Source organism: Vicia villosa, linkage group LG6 (genome assembly GCF_029867415.1).
Source record: "Vicia villosa cultivar HV-30 ecotype Madison, WI linkage group LG6, Vvil1.0, whole genome shotgun sequence".
NCBI classification, from domain to species: domain Eukaryota; kingdom Viridiplantae; phylum Streptophyta; class Magnoliopsida; order Fabales; family Fabaceae; genus Vicia; species Vicia villosa.
The window spans coordinates 39111557-39130906 of record NC_081185.1 but is presented as its reverse complement, the minus strand read 5'-3'; the positions used below and the strand labels follow the sequence as shown (position 1 = coordinate 39130906).

The window sequence follows — 19350 nt, the reverse complement described above, 5'->3', positions numbered from 1 at the left end:
CCAAATGCAAAAACGCTTCCAAAGTGGCTTGTAGAGGACATCTTGGGCTTTCCAAAAAGTTAAAGAACACTTTCATAGGATCAAAATTGAGGGAGATATGCCTTGATGAAGTTGACCTTTTTTGGAAAAATGCATGAAACAAGTAATGACCAAAATTTGATTTTTTTTTCAAAAAGGCCAATTCTTTTGTGATTCAATCTTGATTCTCACATGTTTAAAGGGCATCCACGACCCATCCATGATTCATGACATTTTTATTTCATTTTAATTAAATTTTATTCATTTAAAGTTTAATTAAAGTGAGATAATTCAAAGATATTATCAAAGATGCTTATGGTTGCCAATCAAGACCAATTTAAGATGCTTAAATATATTATTGCAAGGTTGAAGAGAATAATACTTGAGTGTTTTAACCATGGTTAAGAAATACACTCATTGAAAATATTCCATTATCATATTTTTTCCACAAAATCAATCATGACAATTTCCACTTGCAAGGCTTCCAAGATCAAACTCTTTGCCTATAAATAGAACTAGTAACAGACCCGTGCTGCCGCACGGGTTATTTTTTAGTGATGTTGTGTTGTTCCGGATGAAATTAACATATGGAATTTGACTATAATGAAAAGATATAATCTGCCAAAAAATATATTGATAGTATTGTTAATGTCATGAAAATGCAGAAGTATTAGCCTCCATATGAATATTTTTGGCTATAGTAACATTCCAAATGTTATAAGCATAGTACTGACCAAACAATATGCTGCTATAAATAAGCGGAGAAATACAAAAAGAGTTACAAAAGCTTATAAAAAATAAGTCGAGCAGCAACATGACATTCCAAAATGAAGTGAATGAATATAACCTGAAAGATATGAAAAAAACAGAATTTCAGTTATATTGCACATGAATAACAATTCAAAGTGGTAAATCTATTTGATACATGTTTGGTACTAAATAATATGTAGCCTTGAACCTTTTAAATGTTATGAAAGACTTCCTTGAAAACAACATTGGTGGTAGAGAGCATAGGTTGTTTCTCTTTGTCATGAATAAGAATCCTTAATCCCTTTTTGGATTTGACTCTTGAGATAGCGACATACAATTGCCCATGACTAAAAACTTCCTTTGGCAAATACAATCCCACATTGTCAAGTGACTGGCCCTGTGACTTGTTAATAGTCATGGCAAAGGAAACAATAATTGGGAATTGGCGTCTCACCAATTTAAATGGCCATGGAGACTGTGAGGTGGATAAAGACATTCTAGGAATATAAAAGATGTTACCAATATTTTTCCCAGAAATGATCTTCGCTTCAATGACATGGGCAGCAAGTCTGGTTACAGTTAGTCGTGTGCCGTTGCACAAGCCCTCTGACTGATCCAGGTTGCGCATTAACATAATAGTGGCCCCGACTTTCAACTTGATTGAATGGTTAGGCAATCCTGAGGTTTTAAGAGCGTTCAAGAACTCGGGTGTCACATGCTCATATGCATCAAAGTTAGTTACATCAGATCTATCAATGGAATCACTACTAAAGTATTCTCTCTCTTCACCTACATCATGAAGAATACCAATAATTAGTTAATAATGTTAAGAGAAAAAAGGTAATATCATAGTACAAAAGATATTTAAGATTAACATTTAGGAAATGAACTAAGTGGCATATGACTACCTGGAAGAAGGTTAGTGATATATTGGTTGATATCATCAACTACTTCGATTGTTGAAGCTAAAATCGCACGACTTTGAAGATAATTGGAATCAAGATAATTATGAATGAGATCAGGGTAGGTATCTTCAACAATGGCCTGAATCGGATCTGAAAAGTTTGAAATTATGAAGTCATTTGGAATACAGATATCAGCATAACCATCATTAGGTTCACACATGGTCCCATCTCCAATATTTAAAATCCACTCAGAAAAGCTCCTAATCTCATCAGCTGTAGTAGTAGGTGGACCACTTTGCAATCTCATGTTCTTTGTAAGTCTCAATACTTTACAATGATCCCAAATATAAGAAGCATTAATTGTTGCATGGATAATATCAGATCTAGTACCTCTTGGTATAACAGGGAGAATTTGCCTGAAGTCACCACCAAAAACAACAACCTTGCCTCCAAATATTTTCTTAGATGCATGTGTGGGGCCACTCATGATATCTTTTAAGGATTTGTCCAATGATTCGAAGCAAAACTTGTTAGCCATAGGAGCCTCATCCCAGATGATTAAATCCGTAAACTTAAGCAGCTCAGCAATATCATCTTTTTTTTCAATGTTGCAAATAGAAGTCTCTAAAGTAGGAACGGGAATCTTAAATCTAGAATGAGTTGTTCTTCCTCCTGATAACAACAAACTTGCAATTCCACTTGAAGCAACCGGCAAAACAATTTTCTTTTTGGACCTAAGTGCTGCTGATAAAGTGTTCCACATAAAGGTCTTACCAGTCCCACCATAGCCATATAAAAAAAACACCCCACCTTGTTGCTTTTCTACAGCATCCATGATTTCCTAAAAAATGCTCCGTTGCTCATCTATTTATAATAGTTAAATCAAATTAGAGTGTTAATAAAAACATATAATTTAAGTATTTTCAAATGTTTATTTAATATAGTCTACTTACCTGTAAGAGACGCATACAAAGTATCAAAAATTTGTTTTTGAGCAACAACTTCATACTGAAGTTCATCGTAAAGTAGCCTATTTCCAGTAAACTCTACGACAAAATCTTTTGGATATGGCATTGTCTTGAAGTCTTTAAGAGTTCGATTGTTATTTTGTAAAAGTGTCTCAATGGCCATAAGTGTCCTTTCTTTGAGCTCGGCATCGCTCATTGTCAGACCTACAGCATAATTGGTAATAAGAGAATGTCATGCATTTTAGAGATGAGAACTGTTTTTTATTCAGACAAATGTATTAATGATAGTTACTTTTGGATGATAGGCAATGAATCAGTATTTTCAATGAAGAGGTTTAGCAACATAATGAGACACACTTTCGTTCACTTTCCATATTTCCTAAATTGCTAATGCAACCTGGCAGTGATATATTTCGCATATGATAGTCATAAAAAACGGGAAACACGTTCTGAGACATGGTTTCTGCACTATAGTCTCCATTGAACACAGGCATACATTGTAACCTACCAGCAAGTTTGCTTGTAATATAAAATAAAAAAAGCGTGTACATGGTGAATTACACTTAATCATTCATTTTCAGCATGTAGTACAAAGTTTGACCTCCCACAAATCATAATGACATATATATGTTTAAATAGGCAAGGTTTTTTATTTATTATATGCTGGTGTTCTTCACGGGTTATACTAAGCAAATGAAGTTACTTGGATATTCCTTTTCTAATATATTGGATGCATCTTATCTGTAAAATTGAAACAGTATTATGCAGCAAGAGTATTAAATGCATGAAGGGTGCAATATATCTAAACAAACATGACAGTGAGAGTAAAAAAAAAAAAACCTTGATTTCTTGTGAATAAGCGTTGCTCGTAGAGAATGCCATCTGATAAATACATCCAAGTCTTTCGCCACACATGTTCCGGTCTGTTCATGGAAGAAGATTACAACATTGTCACAAATAACTTGCGTAAAAATGGACCGGAACCCCAAAGATGCGCCTCTTTGATAGCCTCGACAAATTCTCGATCATCTTGTAGAAATCCCATCGCAAAGCAAGCGTCCCTATAAGTTTTTAGTTGCTTTCCATCAACTTTCTTAATGTCTTTATAGCACAAAGGACCCTTTGTGACAGGGAGCATCATTCTTAAATAAAACAATTCACCAGTGCTTTGAGGAACCCAAATGAGTCGACCAATGGTATATCCTCTTTTCCTTGGCTTCCAAGTCCGACTTCTTTTATGATAAACAAATTTAGAAACGAAGTCACCATAAGTTAGCAATCTTGCTTCCTCGTAAGTTTTGTTTGCCTCAAACCAAGATGTAAACATTGACTCGGTGACACTTGGTTTGAGTAAAACATCACCAACTTGCTCGTAGTCTTTGTAGTACACGGAGTTTTCACCTTCCAAATGAAAAAACAGTCTCTCTACAGCGGGCTTCCTTCCATGTATAGAATAAGAAAAGATCCTCCAACATGCCTCACTCGGGGAGATGTATCGACAATCCAAATATTGCTTGATCTCGTCAACGTTGTTTTTGTCCTGTCCTTGTATGATTGCAGAAATACGGTCCGAACCTTTGTTGATATATTTGAAAAGGTATTTAATGGAAGTACTTTGGTTGCACCATTCCATGTTGATGTGGGCTTCGTATTTCAACAGCAAACTTGGATTGTGAGGAACCACATGACCACTATGAAAGATGATGTCGTGCTTTTCAATTGTGTGTCCGTTGTTTCTTCTCCTATAAACCAGATATCCCTCGTGATCCACTATAGTCGTAGGCTGAAATTTCTTAGGATAAAACTTGGTGTACTTGTTATCCTTCATGCAAGGTGAGTTGAGATTTGCAAAACCACAAGGACCATGGACCATGTGAGATTTTACCAAATTGTATAACCGAGGGTGTCTTCTGGGGTCTGGTACATCCGCACTAATGATCTTGTCAATGTCATCGGGCGTTGGATATTTGTTTGAAGGATGCAAAAACAGCAATATATGGGCATGAGGTAATCCTCTCTTTTGGAACTCAATGGTGTACATATCTAGCACGGAATAAATAAAGGAAAATCAGAAATCATGAAAGCGAACACATTCAAATGTTTAAGTAAATGAACAGAGGTAACTCACAAGCAAGCACTTTTCCAAGAACTCCTTTTTTGGTTAAATCTGAAAGGAGTTGATCGAATTTGATTTTGAAAACTCTTGAAATGACATCCGGACGATCTTGAGGCTTCAAATGTAGAGGTCCGAGAACCCTTTGAATCTCCGGCCAATTTGGGTTACATGTAAAAGTAATAAACAAATCGGGAAATCCGACTTTACTGCATATAGCCATCCCATCATAATACAACTGATCCATAAACCTACGGCCGCCAACAAAGGAAGAAGGCAAAACAACTCGCTTACCTATGCTTATTCCTGGCGCCTGACTTTGATCGCCTTCTTTCTCTAAAGAGTTGTACTTTGTCACTCGAAGCTTTGGTTGATTTTTACGTAGCCATTCTAGTTTCTCGGATTCTAACATCGTGTAACCATCAACCAGGAATTGTTGGAACAACCTTCTCGAAGATAACAAAGTCTTAGCCTCACATAACCTTGTTTGAATGCGGAAGGCAAGCCATTCGCGTATTGTGAGCCTATTTCTTATGCTGTTTTCGTTGGCGGGCAAGTCTCTATTTGCAACATCAGGTCTATAACCGTCCTCACCATAAGGAAATATCAAAGGATACTGGTAAGCCATGTAAGCGGCATGAAGCTCGTTGATTCTTTGAAGTCTTCCTCCCTTTGTCTGCATTATGATATCCCTCATTTCTGCGGTGTCAATGTCACCAACAACCAAAGCAGCCACTTCAGACACGGTTGGCTGATTATAGACCCTGCCATCCGTGGATCGGTTTGAAATGAGCCGTAGCTTTAAATTTGGAGTTTCACCATTATTTAACCATTGTTTAGCCATTTGAAAACTTTTAGCATGAGGATTGAATTGATACAACATGCTTGCTAATCGACTGACAACTTCCGGATCAAAATCTTCTTTGTTCCTTGATATGGAGAAAAAATGAATATTAATTGAAAAGATATTATAACAGTAACAAAATTTACAAAAGAGATATATATATATATATATATGCCACATTGACAGGGAAGGGTTTAAAGAAATAACCTTAGTCCATGCATTCGATTTTCAACTTCATTTTCCGTGTCATAAATATATAACTGAGCAAACTTAGGTTTTTGACCTTGCGGAGGCAACAAACTTCCTATTCGGTGACATGTTTGACCTTGTATCCTTAGTGTTGGAGGCCCACGTCCATTGTTAAATCGATTGTCAACCTTTGCCCCTGGTGACGTGAATGCAAACATCATGTTGTATACTCGGATTTGTTGTTGGAACTTGCGACTAACCAAACTCTCGTGATCAAACAAAAGTTTTGCAAGGGTTTCCGGAGGCTCTCTAAGCAGTGGGAGTTCAACTTTCCCGTTTCCACAACACATCATAAACTGTGGGTTGGCGGAATGAGAACTTTTATGCATTCTCTCTTGATACCACATCATCGCTTTACAATAACGGCACTCAATAAGGGGGGATCCGATATCGTAATATTCTACAAAAGTATGGAAAAGAAACTTATTTTAGAAGAAACAGAATATTTAAGCATAACTGTTTTTGTGTTATACTGGCTGTGTTTAAGAAATGTTACCTTGAGAATGGCCGGCAGCATTATCATGAATTATGAAAGGAGCATCATAATCTTCGTCCTCCGAGAAGTTCTCATCCTCGGATAGATATGCTGTAATGTTATGATAAACAAAATTTAAAGCGAGTAAACGACTATAACCACATGTGTGGGTGTAGTTGAAACATAATGGCCATCTTCCAAAAAGGGACAGTTAATAATTTCAAATAATGATACAGTTTACTTCCAAAAAGGGTTGTCTGGACAGTAATAAATTTCAACCAAAGATACGGTGCACTATATGGCATTATTAAACTTACTTGCAAAGGGGTCGTAGTCGCTATCACTGTCTGAGTCGCTATTAAAATCCAAATTGACCGTAGGTGTAAAAACTGGACATGTTGGCGTCTTTCGATTGTTGGGAGCATGTGTAGGCGTTGAGACCGGCGTATACTCGTCACGACGAAGACTGCCACTATTTTGCGGTACTTGAATTCCATGGACATATTGTTTAACAACTTCGCTGTGGGAGTGAAATATCCAATCAGCATATATAGAGAGTTAGTATTATTAATAATTGTCAAAGCAATGGTTAGAATGTCAAGTTTGGTACCTTGATCTGCAGACTTCACTTGGAATAGACTGTTTCCTGTTAATTGTTTGGCTGTATACCTCTGTATTATGATTCATAGGGAGGTTAGGAGCACTGGTATTTTTCCTAGGCCTGCCCCTGCCACGTTTTGGGAATGCTGAAGACCTACACCAATTCTCAAAGATTAGTAAGAATCAGTCTTACAAATACATAGGTGGTATGAAGGGTAATTTAATAACATGATCAAATAATCTACCAAGGCTGTGGGTTTGCATTTGAGGTCTGAGTTTGCATGTCAGTTTGTTGCGTATTCGTTGGTGTAGGAATCTTTCTGCACAAGTTAAGCGCCATATTTGGAACTCCATATTGATTTCTAGGCCGTCCCCGAGCTGTCTTGGATTCCGGTGGACATCTATTGACACAGAAAATGGGCAATGCATTAGAAATATATAAACATAGCCAGTTGACATATTAGATCAAAACTATGGTTGAAACAGTATGTTCCAAAGAAAAATAATTACACTAATGTGGCTCTATTAGAAGAACTTCCGGCTCGAACGACGTTGTTTTCATGAAGCGGAAGGGGGTGCTGGTTAGTTTTGCTCGGAAGACCAAAAGTATCATTCTCCTTATGTGTAGAAGTTGATGCAAACTTTGAGTAAAGATTTGTTCCTAAGGAGCCTATGTGGCAGCTTCTCAGATTTTTAAAACCGTGTATTAATAGGCTAGGTTCTGTCCCTGCGTCGCTGACATTTGGAGTAACAGAATGTTGATCAACCGGTGTTCTTGTAATAATATTTTGGAATGCCTGAGTAAGGTCGGACAAAGGTTGTCTTGGAGTGTGGAAGGTAGGATTATTTATCACAGTCTGGCCACTTACTATTTGTTGAGGACTAACTTTTTGACGTTTAGACCGGATTTCTTTCAAAAGCAACATTCTTCTAGCTCTAGCCTTTTTACCTGATACATTTTGATAATGCTCCATTTGTAGCAACAGAAGGTTATCTACAACAGTCACAATAATATTACAATTAGTAATGGGAACACGATGTCGGTCTTAAAGCAAATGATTCTTAAAAACACTTGTCTAATTAGTAACTCAGAACCATTAATATTGTTCTGTCCTTGGTTGAACAGAAAATTCAATGCTCCTCACTCAAAGTAAATAACAGTTAGCATTAAATTCTCAATGGTAGAGTAAAAAGACATCATCTAAATGAGTTAGAAATGTCAAACAAAAATTTGATACATTAGTTAATGCTCTTATTGAGGTAGATGTGCCATACATTAAATGCTTCAACAAACTTCAATTTGTATAAAGAGATACCGATCAGTGCAATCTAAAATCCTTAAACGATGTTTGGCACTATATAGAGAGAAGCAAAGGTCATCCATATTCAACAAATTTTGGCAATCCCTAATCAGAATAAATAAGGGATTACTGAGATAATTGAGTCTCGTGCTCCTTCACATGAAAAATAAGGGAAGCACTGTCCTAACTATGGGAAGGTAAATAGGTTTATTCTAATATTTTTGAATACATGATTGTTGCTGTATATACATGACACAGTTATTAATAAGCAGTGTTCAATATACAAATATGTTGAGCAGATATTATTTTGTAGAAGTACTACAAAAGGTAGTCAGAACTCAACACATTTTAGATGTCCCAGCCATGAATCTTGCTGTAAATTGAACACTTTGGCAATTAGGTTATGATTCTGTAGATCGCATTGACTATTGACTTAATCACTTATAGGAAATAATCCTGTTTTATCTATCTAAGGGGTTTCTGTAAATGTTAAACTATTGGATAGGTGGTTAACATTTATTCTGCCAATTAGATGTCCCAGCCATGATTATTGTTGGTTATTGAAATCCTTGTAAATATGGTTATGAATATGTAGATGGCAGTATTTATGAATCAGTGATAGGAATTAAAGCAATACTCCTCTTCTAACTATAAATGCATTTTATGTAAATGTTAAACTATCTAGTCCTAAATTTAGCATACATTCATAAGTTAAACCACAGTTCTCCCATTCCACATAGCGTCCTATAACACCATTATATTCAGTTTCTCTTGATCTTAAATTATCTGTTTCATTATTTAGGTTGTGTCTGGCATACCAAATTCGCAGGTAGGAAAAAAGATGACAATCAATGGTAAGTTTAGTAGGTTGCATGAAAATCCAAGTTACATTATTACAGAAGCATACATACATTAATAGGTTAACCAAGCTTAGATTTGCACCTGATGAAGTTATTTCAATATCATGTATCGTCCTTGGTTAGCAGGAATGATTAGGGTTGCAAGACGGTTGTTGAAAGGTTCCTAATTGTGCTCAATGCTAAGCCAAGCTCACAGGAAAGGTTCAAGGGACCAAAAGTGTGTGAAGGTCAGTACAATATTTTTGTCCAATGAATATTATATTAGAACATATTAAAACTATATTTTTTAGAGTCAAAATATATGTAAATTTTGTAAACAATTCGTGACAGTCCCTACCTAAACCAAAGTTATTTGTAATCTGATGTTGGGTTGCAGTGAAAGTGTGGTGGTAATTAGTAATATGCTAAGGACAGGTAAATAGTTGGGCATTATAAAATGTAGTTAGGCTTACAAATGTTAAAACTGTGTGAATATTCACAATGCAAAGACTACTTGGTTAGAAAAGCTAAATGTATGCTGCCCCAGCTAGAGACAAGACATTGCTACATGCTGCAAGTGTGTAGCAGTCTATGAAATGTAGTATAAAGTTACAATACAATTACAACTACATCCCACATTACTTTTGCTTGTGCAGCTTAGAAATTAACATAATTATGGAAGGTATGCCATTAAAAAAAACAGAACATATGGAAAAGGTTTAACTTACCGTGTCAAGGAGTATATGGCATTTAAGGTTGATGTGACACATATCTCTAGAATTTCCCAAAATGCTGGAATGTGTAGCAATATACCTGCTGTACCTGCACAGAGAAGGACAGTTTTAAAGAGTAATCCGCGTGGCCCAATGTGCAATGCTGAAAAAGGTAGCTGTGCATTGTACAATAAATAAATGAAGAAGTGATAGGGCTGCTTTGAAAAACGCAGAATTAATGTTTACCACTGCTCCAATATCTTTAGCAGAGAGATTTTATTGGAAAGATACAGTTATGCTAAGTCTGAAATTTATTTTAAAAAAGTACTCAAGTGCAAAGGCTTGCATCCAAATGGGCATCGCTAAGTATACCAACTATCATTCAAAGATTCAGTCTTGTGACAGAATTTTAATGTTATTTTAGAATGGAGCATACTGATCTAAGGTTTAGCCCAGTAGTAGGAAAAATATTATGTTCAGCTCATTCTATAACACGCAAGTTATAGTCAAAGTGAGGCAGCATAACTCATCTACTATCTAACAACTTAATCATGGAACATGTTTTGTAAGTATCCATCAAATTGTCTGATTATTCACCTATACTAATGTTAACTATGGTTTCATAAGTTAATTCATATTTACGACTTGCAGGTAGAACATGTAGAAGTTGTGTGATGGCTAATAAGACCATCCATAGTTATAGCAACAATCATGTCCAAATAATTCATTGAGATATTCACACAATAGGATTTTCATTGATTCTTTCTAAATAATTATACATTACACAACTCACATAAATTCTTCCATTGTTTGCTTATTTTTATTCCCTTGTTATGAAAACAGTGAAAAAGAAATTTGCTACCTAACAATATCTCAAAGATGGAATTTATTAATCCCAATTCTTATGTGGAATCTACTGAATATTCAGGAAGCTAATATATTGAAGAAAACTACTGCCAATACATATTCTTTAAAAGTAAGTTAGGCTGCATTAGTGATAATATTGTATGCTAATTTTCAGCATTGGTAAATGTATGCACAATTAGGATAATGTAGTTATGTGATTAGGAGAATTGTAAAATACTGTAGGTGAGTAGGGAACATGTAGTTATGTATTATGGTATATGTAGATCAGTTGTTGTTCTTGCAGGATGTTTGGTTATTTTGATACTAAACTATTTTGAATCACTATATAAGCAAGCAATTCTAAGCATTTAAGACGAATTGATGAACAATTAGATATTCATAATATCTGAAAGATTACAAAACATGTGGAATATTGCTTGAAGGAGTTATAGTACTACCAAGTCATGGCATAGAACACTAATAATGAGAGTAGTTCAGAAAAGAGTAGTTCAGAAATCAGTGAAGTTAGTGGAATAAATCCTTACACTTCCAAAATGCTAGATACAACAACAAAATAGAGAGAAATTGTTGAAATAAACCCACCAAATCATTCCTTCTTCAAATGCTTAAGCTTTTTTCCAGTCTTGGCCTTAGTGGCGGATTGTTTGGGAGTGATCTCCTCAGCCTGGATGATATCTTTAACCGAGTTTGACTCTGAACCCCTCTTGGCTGGAGTACTGTTGGAGCTTGCTTCTGGGCTCCAAGTCGGGTTAGCAGCCGAGTATGGCTCAGCACCGATGGACTGCTCCGAAGTTTGTGTGCCCTACAAATGAGACATAGAAAACAGTTAATCATGTTAGGGAGTTAACAGTAGACTGTTTTTTACAATATACAAAAGTAAAGATCCATGAGCTTACCTGGTTTGGAATAACTATCGGAGCAGTCGTGGACGTTTCAATAACGGTCTGAGGTGCCATGGTCTGTAACAGAAAAGAACCAGATTGATATTAATGTAAATCAAAAGTTGGAGTGGTCTAAATGAATATGGAAGTTCTAAAAGAAGCATGAAACATATGAAATACCTCATCTGGGGTGAGGTATTTGTCAAACTTGGCATAAAGACCCTCCTCGCTAAGTATTTTAACGATAGAGAATTGTCGGTACTGTTGTTGATACTTGACGCGAAACACAAATTCTTTGTTCAACAAAACATCTAGATGGGCAGGCCAAATTTTAGGATTGTCTTCTCCAGCCTATGCAAAAAAACGAAATTTGTTTAGGATTAATAAGCAAGTAACCGACATAATGCAATAAAAGCGAAAAGCCTGTGAAAATTCTGACCTCTTTCATAACCTGTCTTAGTTCTCTAGCATTCATTTTTGTAAAAGGAATACAATCCTTATCCCAAAAAACAAATGTTCCACTGTGTTCACCATAGACAACTTCAACCTCAACTTTGAACCTACCATGAATAAGCAAGTTTAAGGTCATAGATAGAAATTTTGGTAAGATATTCAATTGGGTAAAAGGGAAAGAATAAGCGCTCACTTAATAACAGGTTCAGGATCTGTATTTCCAGATGACCCAGCATAAGACTCAAAATACCATCCGTTCTTGGAAGCTTTGAAACCGACGGTAGTGCCAATAGTCGTTGCGTAAGAATCCTTTTGCCCAGAATATATTGGATCACAAAATTATAATGTTAATGGGTTGATAAGGAATAAGAACATTTTCATTAAAGAAATGATGTAAATTGAGCCAAACCCTTGCTAGTGCAGCGATTGCATGGATAGTCTTGACCTCACTCAAGTTAGTCCAGAAATTGTTTGCAGATTGCATGGAAGAATCACATGTTAATGATTGGGAAAGGGCAGGTATACCAGATAAATCAGTAGTTCCAAAGCTGTCCACAACATGATAATCATAAACTATTTAATCCAATTGAAACACACAAATTGAATGAATTTTGCAGAGAAGTGGAATCATTACCTAGCTTTGAAATCTGCTACTTGTGGATGGTCCAAGTTAATGAGAAGTCTAGAGCCGTTCCATGCATTCGAAAGAGAGGGAAGACCGAAAACTATAATGCAAGGCAAGGTTTTGTAAGGAAGACAGTGTAACATGAAACATGGAATAGTGATGTAAACATTAAAGTAGATACATTTAAACATCAAATAAGAAGCATTGGCAAGTAATTGAAACCTGAATTAGGCTTGCACCAGGCATGGGTCAAAAGGATAATTGTAGGCCCAGAAGTGTTGTTTGGGGTAGTGTAGTTCATCAATTGCTTGCCGTAAGTTTCCCATAATGCCACCTCGATAACATTCCCTTCAACATCTCGCAAGGTAATATTGACGCAAGATTTCCTACCACCACCGCCCATTTGTGTCTTAACAACATCTTGCAACACCCCTATAACATCTAAAATATTTGAAGCAAGTAAAGCAAGATTACAAACATTTGAATTCATGGATATGTGAGCTAACATAAGTAGATTAAAAAAAGGAAAGCATATCACAAAAAAAAAAACAGTCTTAGCTCACCATATAAGATGTCATGCTTGTAGTTCCCTTTGAGTAAGTCTTCAATAGGATGAAAAATGAACTTGTGGGTTGGTATGTCGGGTAACACCGCCTTCATCATCGTAGTCCCTCCGTTGAGGACGATCTTGAGTGGGTGGGAACAGACTTTTAAAGGACCTTCGTTGTCCACGGGCTCTCCGTTATACATCATATAAGTCTCATGCTCCTTCAGTTGTTCAGACCAATTTGTGAAATCTCTGTTCCAACTTGTGACATGAATCTTATCAGCCTGCGAAGAACATTGTTTAATAATGGTCAGTCTACCATATACACAGTTTTTTAGTAATGGTCAGTCTACCATATACACAGAAGAATGCAAGGTTTTTGGAAAACTATGAACAAAAAGAGTAGATGTTATGACAGAAAGAAAACAGTGATAAATTAAAAAACCACAAACAAACAGTGTTGAATGTTAGGAAAAGTGATACCTTTACATCTTGAATGACCATCTCAAGGTGTTGATGGCCATTTTTCTCAGTAACAACCCAAAGATCAACAACCCTAATCAACATTTTCCATACTTGGTTCCCCTTGACCAGATCGTTTATCAGAATGGGAGCCCTTGACATTGTTCCTGTGGTGAAAAGGAAGCATAACTTGTCAGGCCAAAGAAAAAACAATCTGAATGAAACTGAATAGGAAGCACGAAACCATTACTTTGTCATAGAGCTCTGAAACATTCTGAATGAAACTTAATCAGAAGAACGAAAAAACATTTAAACAACAACAACGTTGATGGTACACGAAAAGGGAGATAACGCTTGGAAGGGAGGAGAAACGCTTACCTTACGGTGGGTTCTTCACCGGCGCCGGAAGAGAGCTCTAAAAGAACGGAGAAAAAAACGATTGGAAGGGAGGGGCTATGTGCGGAAACAGAGTTGAAGTCGTAGGAAAGAAAGGAAAAGTGTGAGAAGCTGGAGACAAAGTAAAGTAGGCAAGGAGGGAAAGTACATTTTCAAGAGAATGGACCAATAAGAGAAACACACATGGACACAGAGAAAAATGAATTTGTTAATTACCGGAACACCCTTTTTGCAGGTTAATGTATTTTTGGAAGAAGGTTAATTTGGGTAGTATGCTCAATTTGATAATATTGGGTAGATAGTAGACTTCATTTTCTTCATTCAAGAGGAGGAAAAAAAGGGAGAAACAAGAGGAGAGCACAACAACAAACACCAAAGCCATAGCATAAGTTTTATATTTTCCAAAAGTTTCAATAAACTTGTAAAAATCAAGGCTCATTCAAATAGCCACTTTCAATCAATTTCAATCACTCTTTTCCACTCTTGGAACATCATAGAGTAAGTACAATGTAATTTTTAATATGTAGTAGTGTTAGGAGTTCATGAATTAAAAACTCCATATTTATGCATATTTTCAATTTCTCAAAAAAAATGTTTTAATTTTAGTTTTAAGTTGATAAAATGTTTATTTAATTTTTAACATAAAAATATTTTATTTCTTTTCATAATTAATTTATATTGCTTAATTAATTAGTAATTATGTAAATATTGCTTTTTAATTATTTTTAACCAATCAAAAAACTCCAAAAAATATTTTCCTTTTAGATTTAGGTTTATATTTTTTATAATCTAATTTTTGACATATAAAATAATATTTTTCTTGTTAAGTTTAATTATTTGTATAATTATTTGTTTAATTAGCTTGTTAATTAACTTAAAATCAAATTCCAAAAAAATCACAAAAAAAATGAATTGAGTTTAATTTGTTTTATATTTATTTTTGTATATTATTTGATATTATTTCTTATCTTCCCTTTCTTTGTCCAAGATCGGAATAAAAGATCAAATATGGTAGAGATTGTATGCAGTTGATTTAAGACTTTTGGAAATTTTATCGTGTAGTCGCTATGATTTTATCAAGCTTATGATAAAGTTCCATTGAATTTAAATCCGAGAACATCTTTCACTCACCATCAATCTTTATTACTAACTTTGATAACATACTTGACAAGTTTCAAGATGGTTATCTTTAACATACTAACAATTGACTTTAATTTCCGCATTTTATTATATTGTTCTTTATATTTCTTGCTTTATGCTTTATTTTATTATTTATTATTTATGTTTCTGTTATTTTTTCTTTGTCCATTTGGACATATTATTTATATTTCTGTTATTTTTTCTTTGTCCATTTGGACATATTATTTATATTTCTGCTATTTTTTCTTTGTCCATTTGGACGTTTATATTTCTGCTATTTTTCCTTTGTCCATTTGGACGTTTATATTCCGCTATTTTCTCTTTGTCCATTTGGACGTTTATATTCCGCTATTTTCTCTTTGTCCATTTGGACGCTATGTTTATGTTTCCGCTATTTTCTTTTTGTCCACTTGGACCATACTTTACTTTTATGCTAAAACACTAATAAACAACAAGAAACTAAAAAAAAACGCTTAAGGTTCTCTCTTGGACTACTGGTTACTATCCCTAGCATTTTGGAGATTCGGACTTATGGACTTAGTGCCTCTGGACCCTTATTCTGTTATTACTCTGTGGTTGTTCTGTCTGGCATTGGATTGTTGTCTGTTTGCGTATGCAGGTATTTCCTTGAAAGTCCTTGATGGTTAATTCCAAGGCATTGAGATAAGGATTTTACCCGAAAACAGCCGTTTCTCTGCCCGATTTTTCATCAAAATTTTAATGTGCTTAATGCAAAGTGGTGCTAAAGATAATAAGTTCATCTGGATCCCCAAGTGGTAATGCGTCGGTCAACTGTTGGTTTCTTATTTTGGTCAGATCATTCTCTCCTTAAACTTTTATTTTATGCACTAGGTTAGCCTCTTCATCTCCTCCACTTCTTATATTTTTAAAATCTTCTTACTTTTTTTCCAAAATCTTCTTATGTTTGTAAAACCCTTTTTTAAAACCTTTCTTAAAAATGTCTTTTGCCCTTAGTGGCTTTTTTTGCAAAAGTTTAGACACGATTAATTGTTGTAGTGAGTTGCGATACCCTACGATTTTGAAATTGATTGATATAATGAGATCTTTTCTGCGTGAGAGAGCTAGTGGCATACTCGTTGATTTTATCCGAGTTGGAGCCCTTCTTTCAATGGCCGAGTATTTCTCTCCGACGATGATAAAGTGTTTATTCGTTTTTTTTAAACCGTTTTCCCTTTTAAGCGGAACTACATTAGCTCTGACTTCTCCATTGCACCGAGGAGGTATGTAGGCACAAGGCTTAATGTCTTGCCGAGCTTATTTTAAAAAAATCAAACAAGAGCAAAAGTGATCTAAGCAAAACTAAGAGCCCATGGATAACCATGGATACAAAGGGTGCTTAAAACCTTCCCTTTGTATAACCAACCCCCCGAACCCAAAATCTGTCAAAAGGTCTTTCCTGTTCTTTTATGCCTTTCCTAAATGTTGGATAAAATAAAAGTCGGTGGCGACTCTTGCAAAAAATAAAAAAAATAATAATAAAAAAAAAGAGCAAGGAGTCAGTTCGCCTCAAAAAACCGAGTTTACAGAACTGGCGACTCTGCTGGGGAATGAAAAATCTTTTCAAAGAGGGGTTACCTTAGAGTTTTATATCACTTTAATATTTGCTTATACTTGTTTATTTTGTTTATTTTGTGTTTTTTTTTTGCTATTCTGGATATATGTGTGGTTCTGTTACAAGTGATACATTATGGACAAATCCTAACCCGGATTAAGTACACATAAGAATTAGGTGGAGGGTATAGTCATGTACAGGCGTACGTGAGAATCCTTCCGCTCAGTGGAGGTTCCTTGTTGGTAATATATGTTTAGCATGTTTCGTAGCGAAGACATTATTGCTTTCATTGAACTGTAGAAGCTGAGTTGGCCGTAGAACCCCAACCCATCCTGGCCTTATTAGGTTGTGGCGCAGAAACTATTCAGGTGAAGACTTGGATTAGTTGTCATGCGGAGAGCCACACTCAGACGAGTTTTTCTTGAGAATATTGCTAGCTCACAAGTTCAGTTGTGCAAGCCGGTAATATCCGAAAGAAGAATGTGGACTCTGACGTGTCAGTAGAACATGTTGTGCAGGTGATTAACCCTTAGTACTATCCCATGTTTGGTTCTTTGACCTCATGCTCGTGACGTTGAACTTTGGAACCTACCTTATGTGCACCATGTTTGTGTTACAATTTCTGTATATGTGCCATTCATACATTCATAAAAATCTTTTCCTTTGATTTCCAATGAACTCAGAGGTCTTTTTTTGTAAACATCGTAAGTTTCATCAAACTCAATGGATCTTGGGTGTTGATGGGGTGAAAACTCTAATCCACCAAAATGGATGATTGATTTTGATGATAACTTGATCAATGCTTTAATCCAATGCTTGAATGTTTGCAAATTAATATCTTAAGTTCTTTGAAACTCAAATAATATAAACAACAATTGCATCATTTGCATACATACATCCATGTTACCCAAGAAACTTATCCTTGTCTGTCTCCATCCTCAAAGTTGTCTGTCTACCATCGAGCTGATTCTTCCACCTCGGAATTCGCTTCCAGAAGGTTTTAGGTCTGATTTTCATTGTCCTTTCCATCAAGGGGCAGCGGGCCATGATTTAGAAAGATGTTTCCCCACTGTTTGCATTTCCTCAGTCGTATTGTTTTCTTTTAAACTTTGTTTATTCCTGAATGTTAATTTTAATGAAATGAGCATCGTATGTTTGAATTCATTTTCATCTACTATGTCTATGTTTATGCTTCTTTTACAAAAAAAAAAATTCCATTTTTGCTTTCTCTATCAAACTTGTGTTTTATGCAAAGATTGGAGGGAGGATGATGACAACGAAGTACCCAGGTTGTTGAACTGTATGCTTTCAAATAAAACTTTGCTGACGATGTACAGGCATTGTTTCAATTCCCAAACACTGGAGAAATAAGGAAGTTAATCCCTCGTCAACCCCTTTGAGCCTAGAAGTTGGTGTTTCTTTCTGTACGAAATAACCCATATTTTAACCCGGGGCAGGGTAGTTCCCAGTTAATTTGTTTGTGCATTCTATTTTAAGAGAATCATTCAATGCACCTTTTAACAAGTGTTTTAATCACAAGCTTTCCCCCGCTTACATCAAAGAAGTACTGGAGATGCCAATCAAAAGTCGATGATGGTTCATTATAATCATTAAGCAAGGTAGTCACTATCTTTCATAAAAGAAAAGTATCAAAAAAGAAAATCGACGAAAAGCCTGCTAAGTCAAAATCAAAAATGACTTAGGCAAAAACTAAGGCATCCCGCTGACTGTAAGTTCAAAATCAACAGTTCAGGCAAAAGTTAGGGATATCAAAAGAAAAAAAGGAGAGATAAGTCAATAAATTCTTGAACCACAAAATGTTGTGACTATCAAAAGGAAGAAGTGACTGCCATCACTAAGTTTTCTTGGCTTGTGAACTTTCATCATTACAACAGGTAAAAAATTCCAGAAGTCTCTTGGAACCTGAATGCATATTTTGAATTAACTGGGTTTAGGAATGAAGATCATCACGGAGATGGGGTGGGTTACAAAAATTTTGAGCCTTATACCTTTTATTTTTTTAAACCGTGAACCTGACCACGTTACAACCTTCAAAAGCCCTAATTGAAGCAAGGTTTATTTTGAAAGCATACTACAACAAGGTTGCGTAAGCTGACTCCCAAGAGATTTACCAATCATTTATGTTGATACCATATCTTTGCTTTATCTTTCACGTTGATTGTCTTAACCTTTACGTTTTAACCAGTGATTCCATTTTCTTTACAAAGTGATTTTGATTTCAAAAATATGTTTTGAGCATTGCATTAAAATTACCATTCTTGAATGAACACTTTATTTGAAAGTAAGTACTTATCTTTCGGGAAGTTCAAACAGTCGAGAAACTTGATCAGTGATCCTATCAGGGGCACGTTCCTTCAAGATCCTGTTGTTCAGATGTTTAATCAAGATTTGTTGATCAGAATATCCTCTTCAAGATGTATACTATGGCAAGTCTTCCCAACATTCATTTCAAGAGTTGAATCCGTGATCAGTTCATCCCCAACATAGTTCAACTGAAGCCATGATCAGTTAACTTGCAACAATTACTCAATCAGGGGCAATCTTCTTCAGCAATACTCAAGCCTAGTTTATCAGTTATTCTCAAAGGATCATTTGATTGATACAGTTATC

The 19350-nt window shown here is 35.5% G+C and overlaps 3 protein-coding genes across 3 annotated transcripts; all 3 read right to left on the bottom strand.

The window, feature by feature from the left end:
* Positions 1 to 979: 979 nt before the first annotated feature.
* LOC131613561 (uncharacterized) lies at positions 980 to 2508 on the bottom strand. The gene is made up of 3 exons (XM_058885219.1): positions 2408 to 2508; positions 1677 to 2359; positions 980 to 1557 (listed from the first exon to the last, which is right to left on the bottom strand). Exons 1-3 carry the CDS (start codon positions 2506 to 2508, stop codon positions 980 to 982), a joined length of 1362 nt encoding a protein of 453 aa, XP_058741202.1.
* A 1073-nt stretch (positions 2509 to 3581) lies between these two features.
* LOC131613560 (uncharacterized) lies at positions 3582 to 7896 on the bottom strand. The gene is made up of 8 exons (XM_058885218.1): positions 7433 to 7896; positions 7168 to 7323; positions 6933 to 7076; positions 6640 to 6842; positions 6344 to 6433; positions 5806 to 6247; positions 4770 to 5683; positions 3582 to 4684 (listed from the first exon to the last, which is right to left on the bottom strand). The coding sequence occupies exons 1-8, from the start codon at positions 7894 to 7896 to the stop codon at positions 3582 to 3584; spliced, it is 3516 nt and encodes a 1171-aa protein (XP_058741201.1).
* Positions 7897 to 11228: 3332 nt separating this feature from the next.
* On the bottom strand, positions 11229 to 13772 carry LOC131613559 (uncharacterized). Its single transcript, XM_058885216.1, has 10 exons — positions 13632 to 13772; positions 13165 to 13432; positions 12824 to 13042; positions 12611 to 12701; positions 12386 to 12524; positions 12170 to 12285; positions 11963 to 12083; positions 11704 to 11874; positions 11539 to 11601; positions 11229 to 11444 (listed from the first exon to the last, which is right to left on the bottom strand). The coding sequence occupies exons 1-10, from the start codon at positions 13770 to 13772 to the stop codon at positions 11229 to 11231; spliced, it is 1545 nt and encodes a 514-aa protein (XP_058741199.1).
* Positions 13773 to 19350: the final 5578 nt, after the last annotated feature.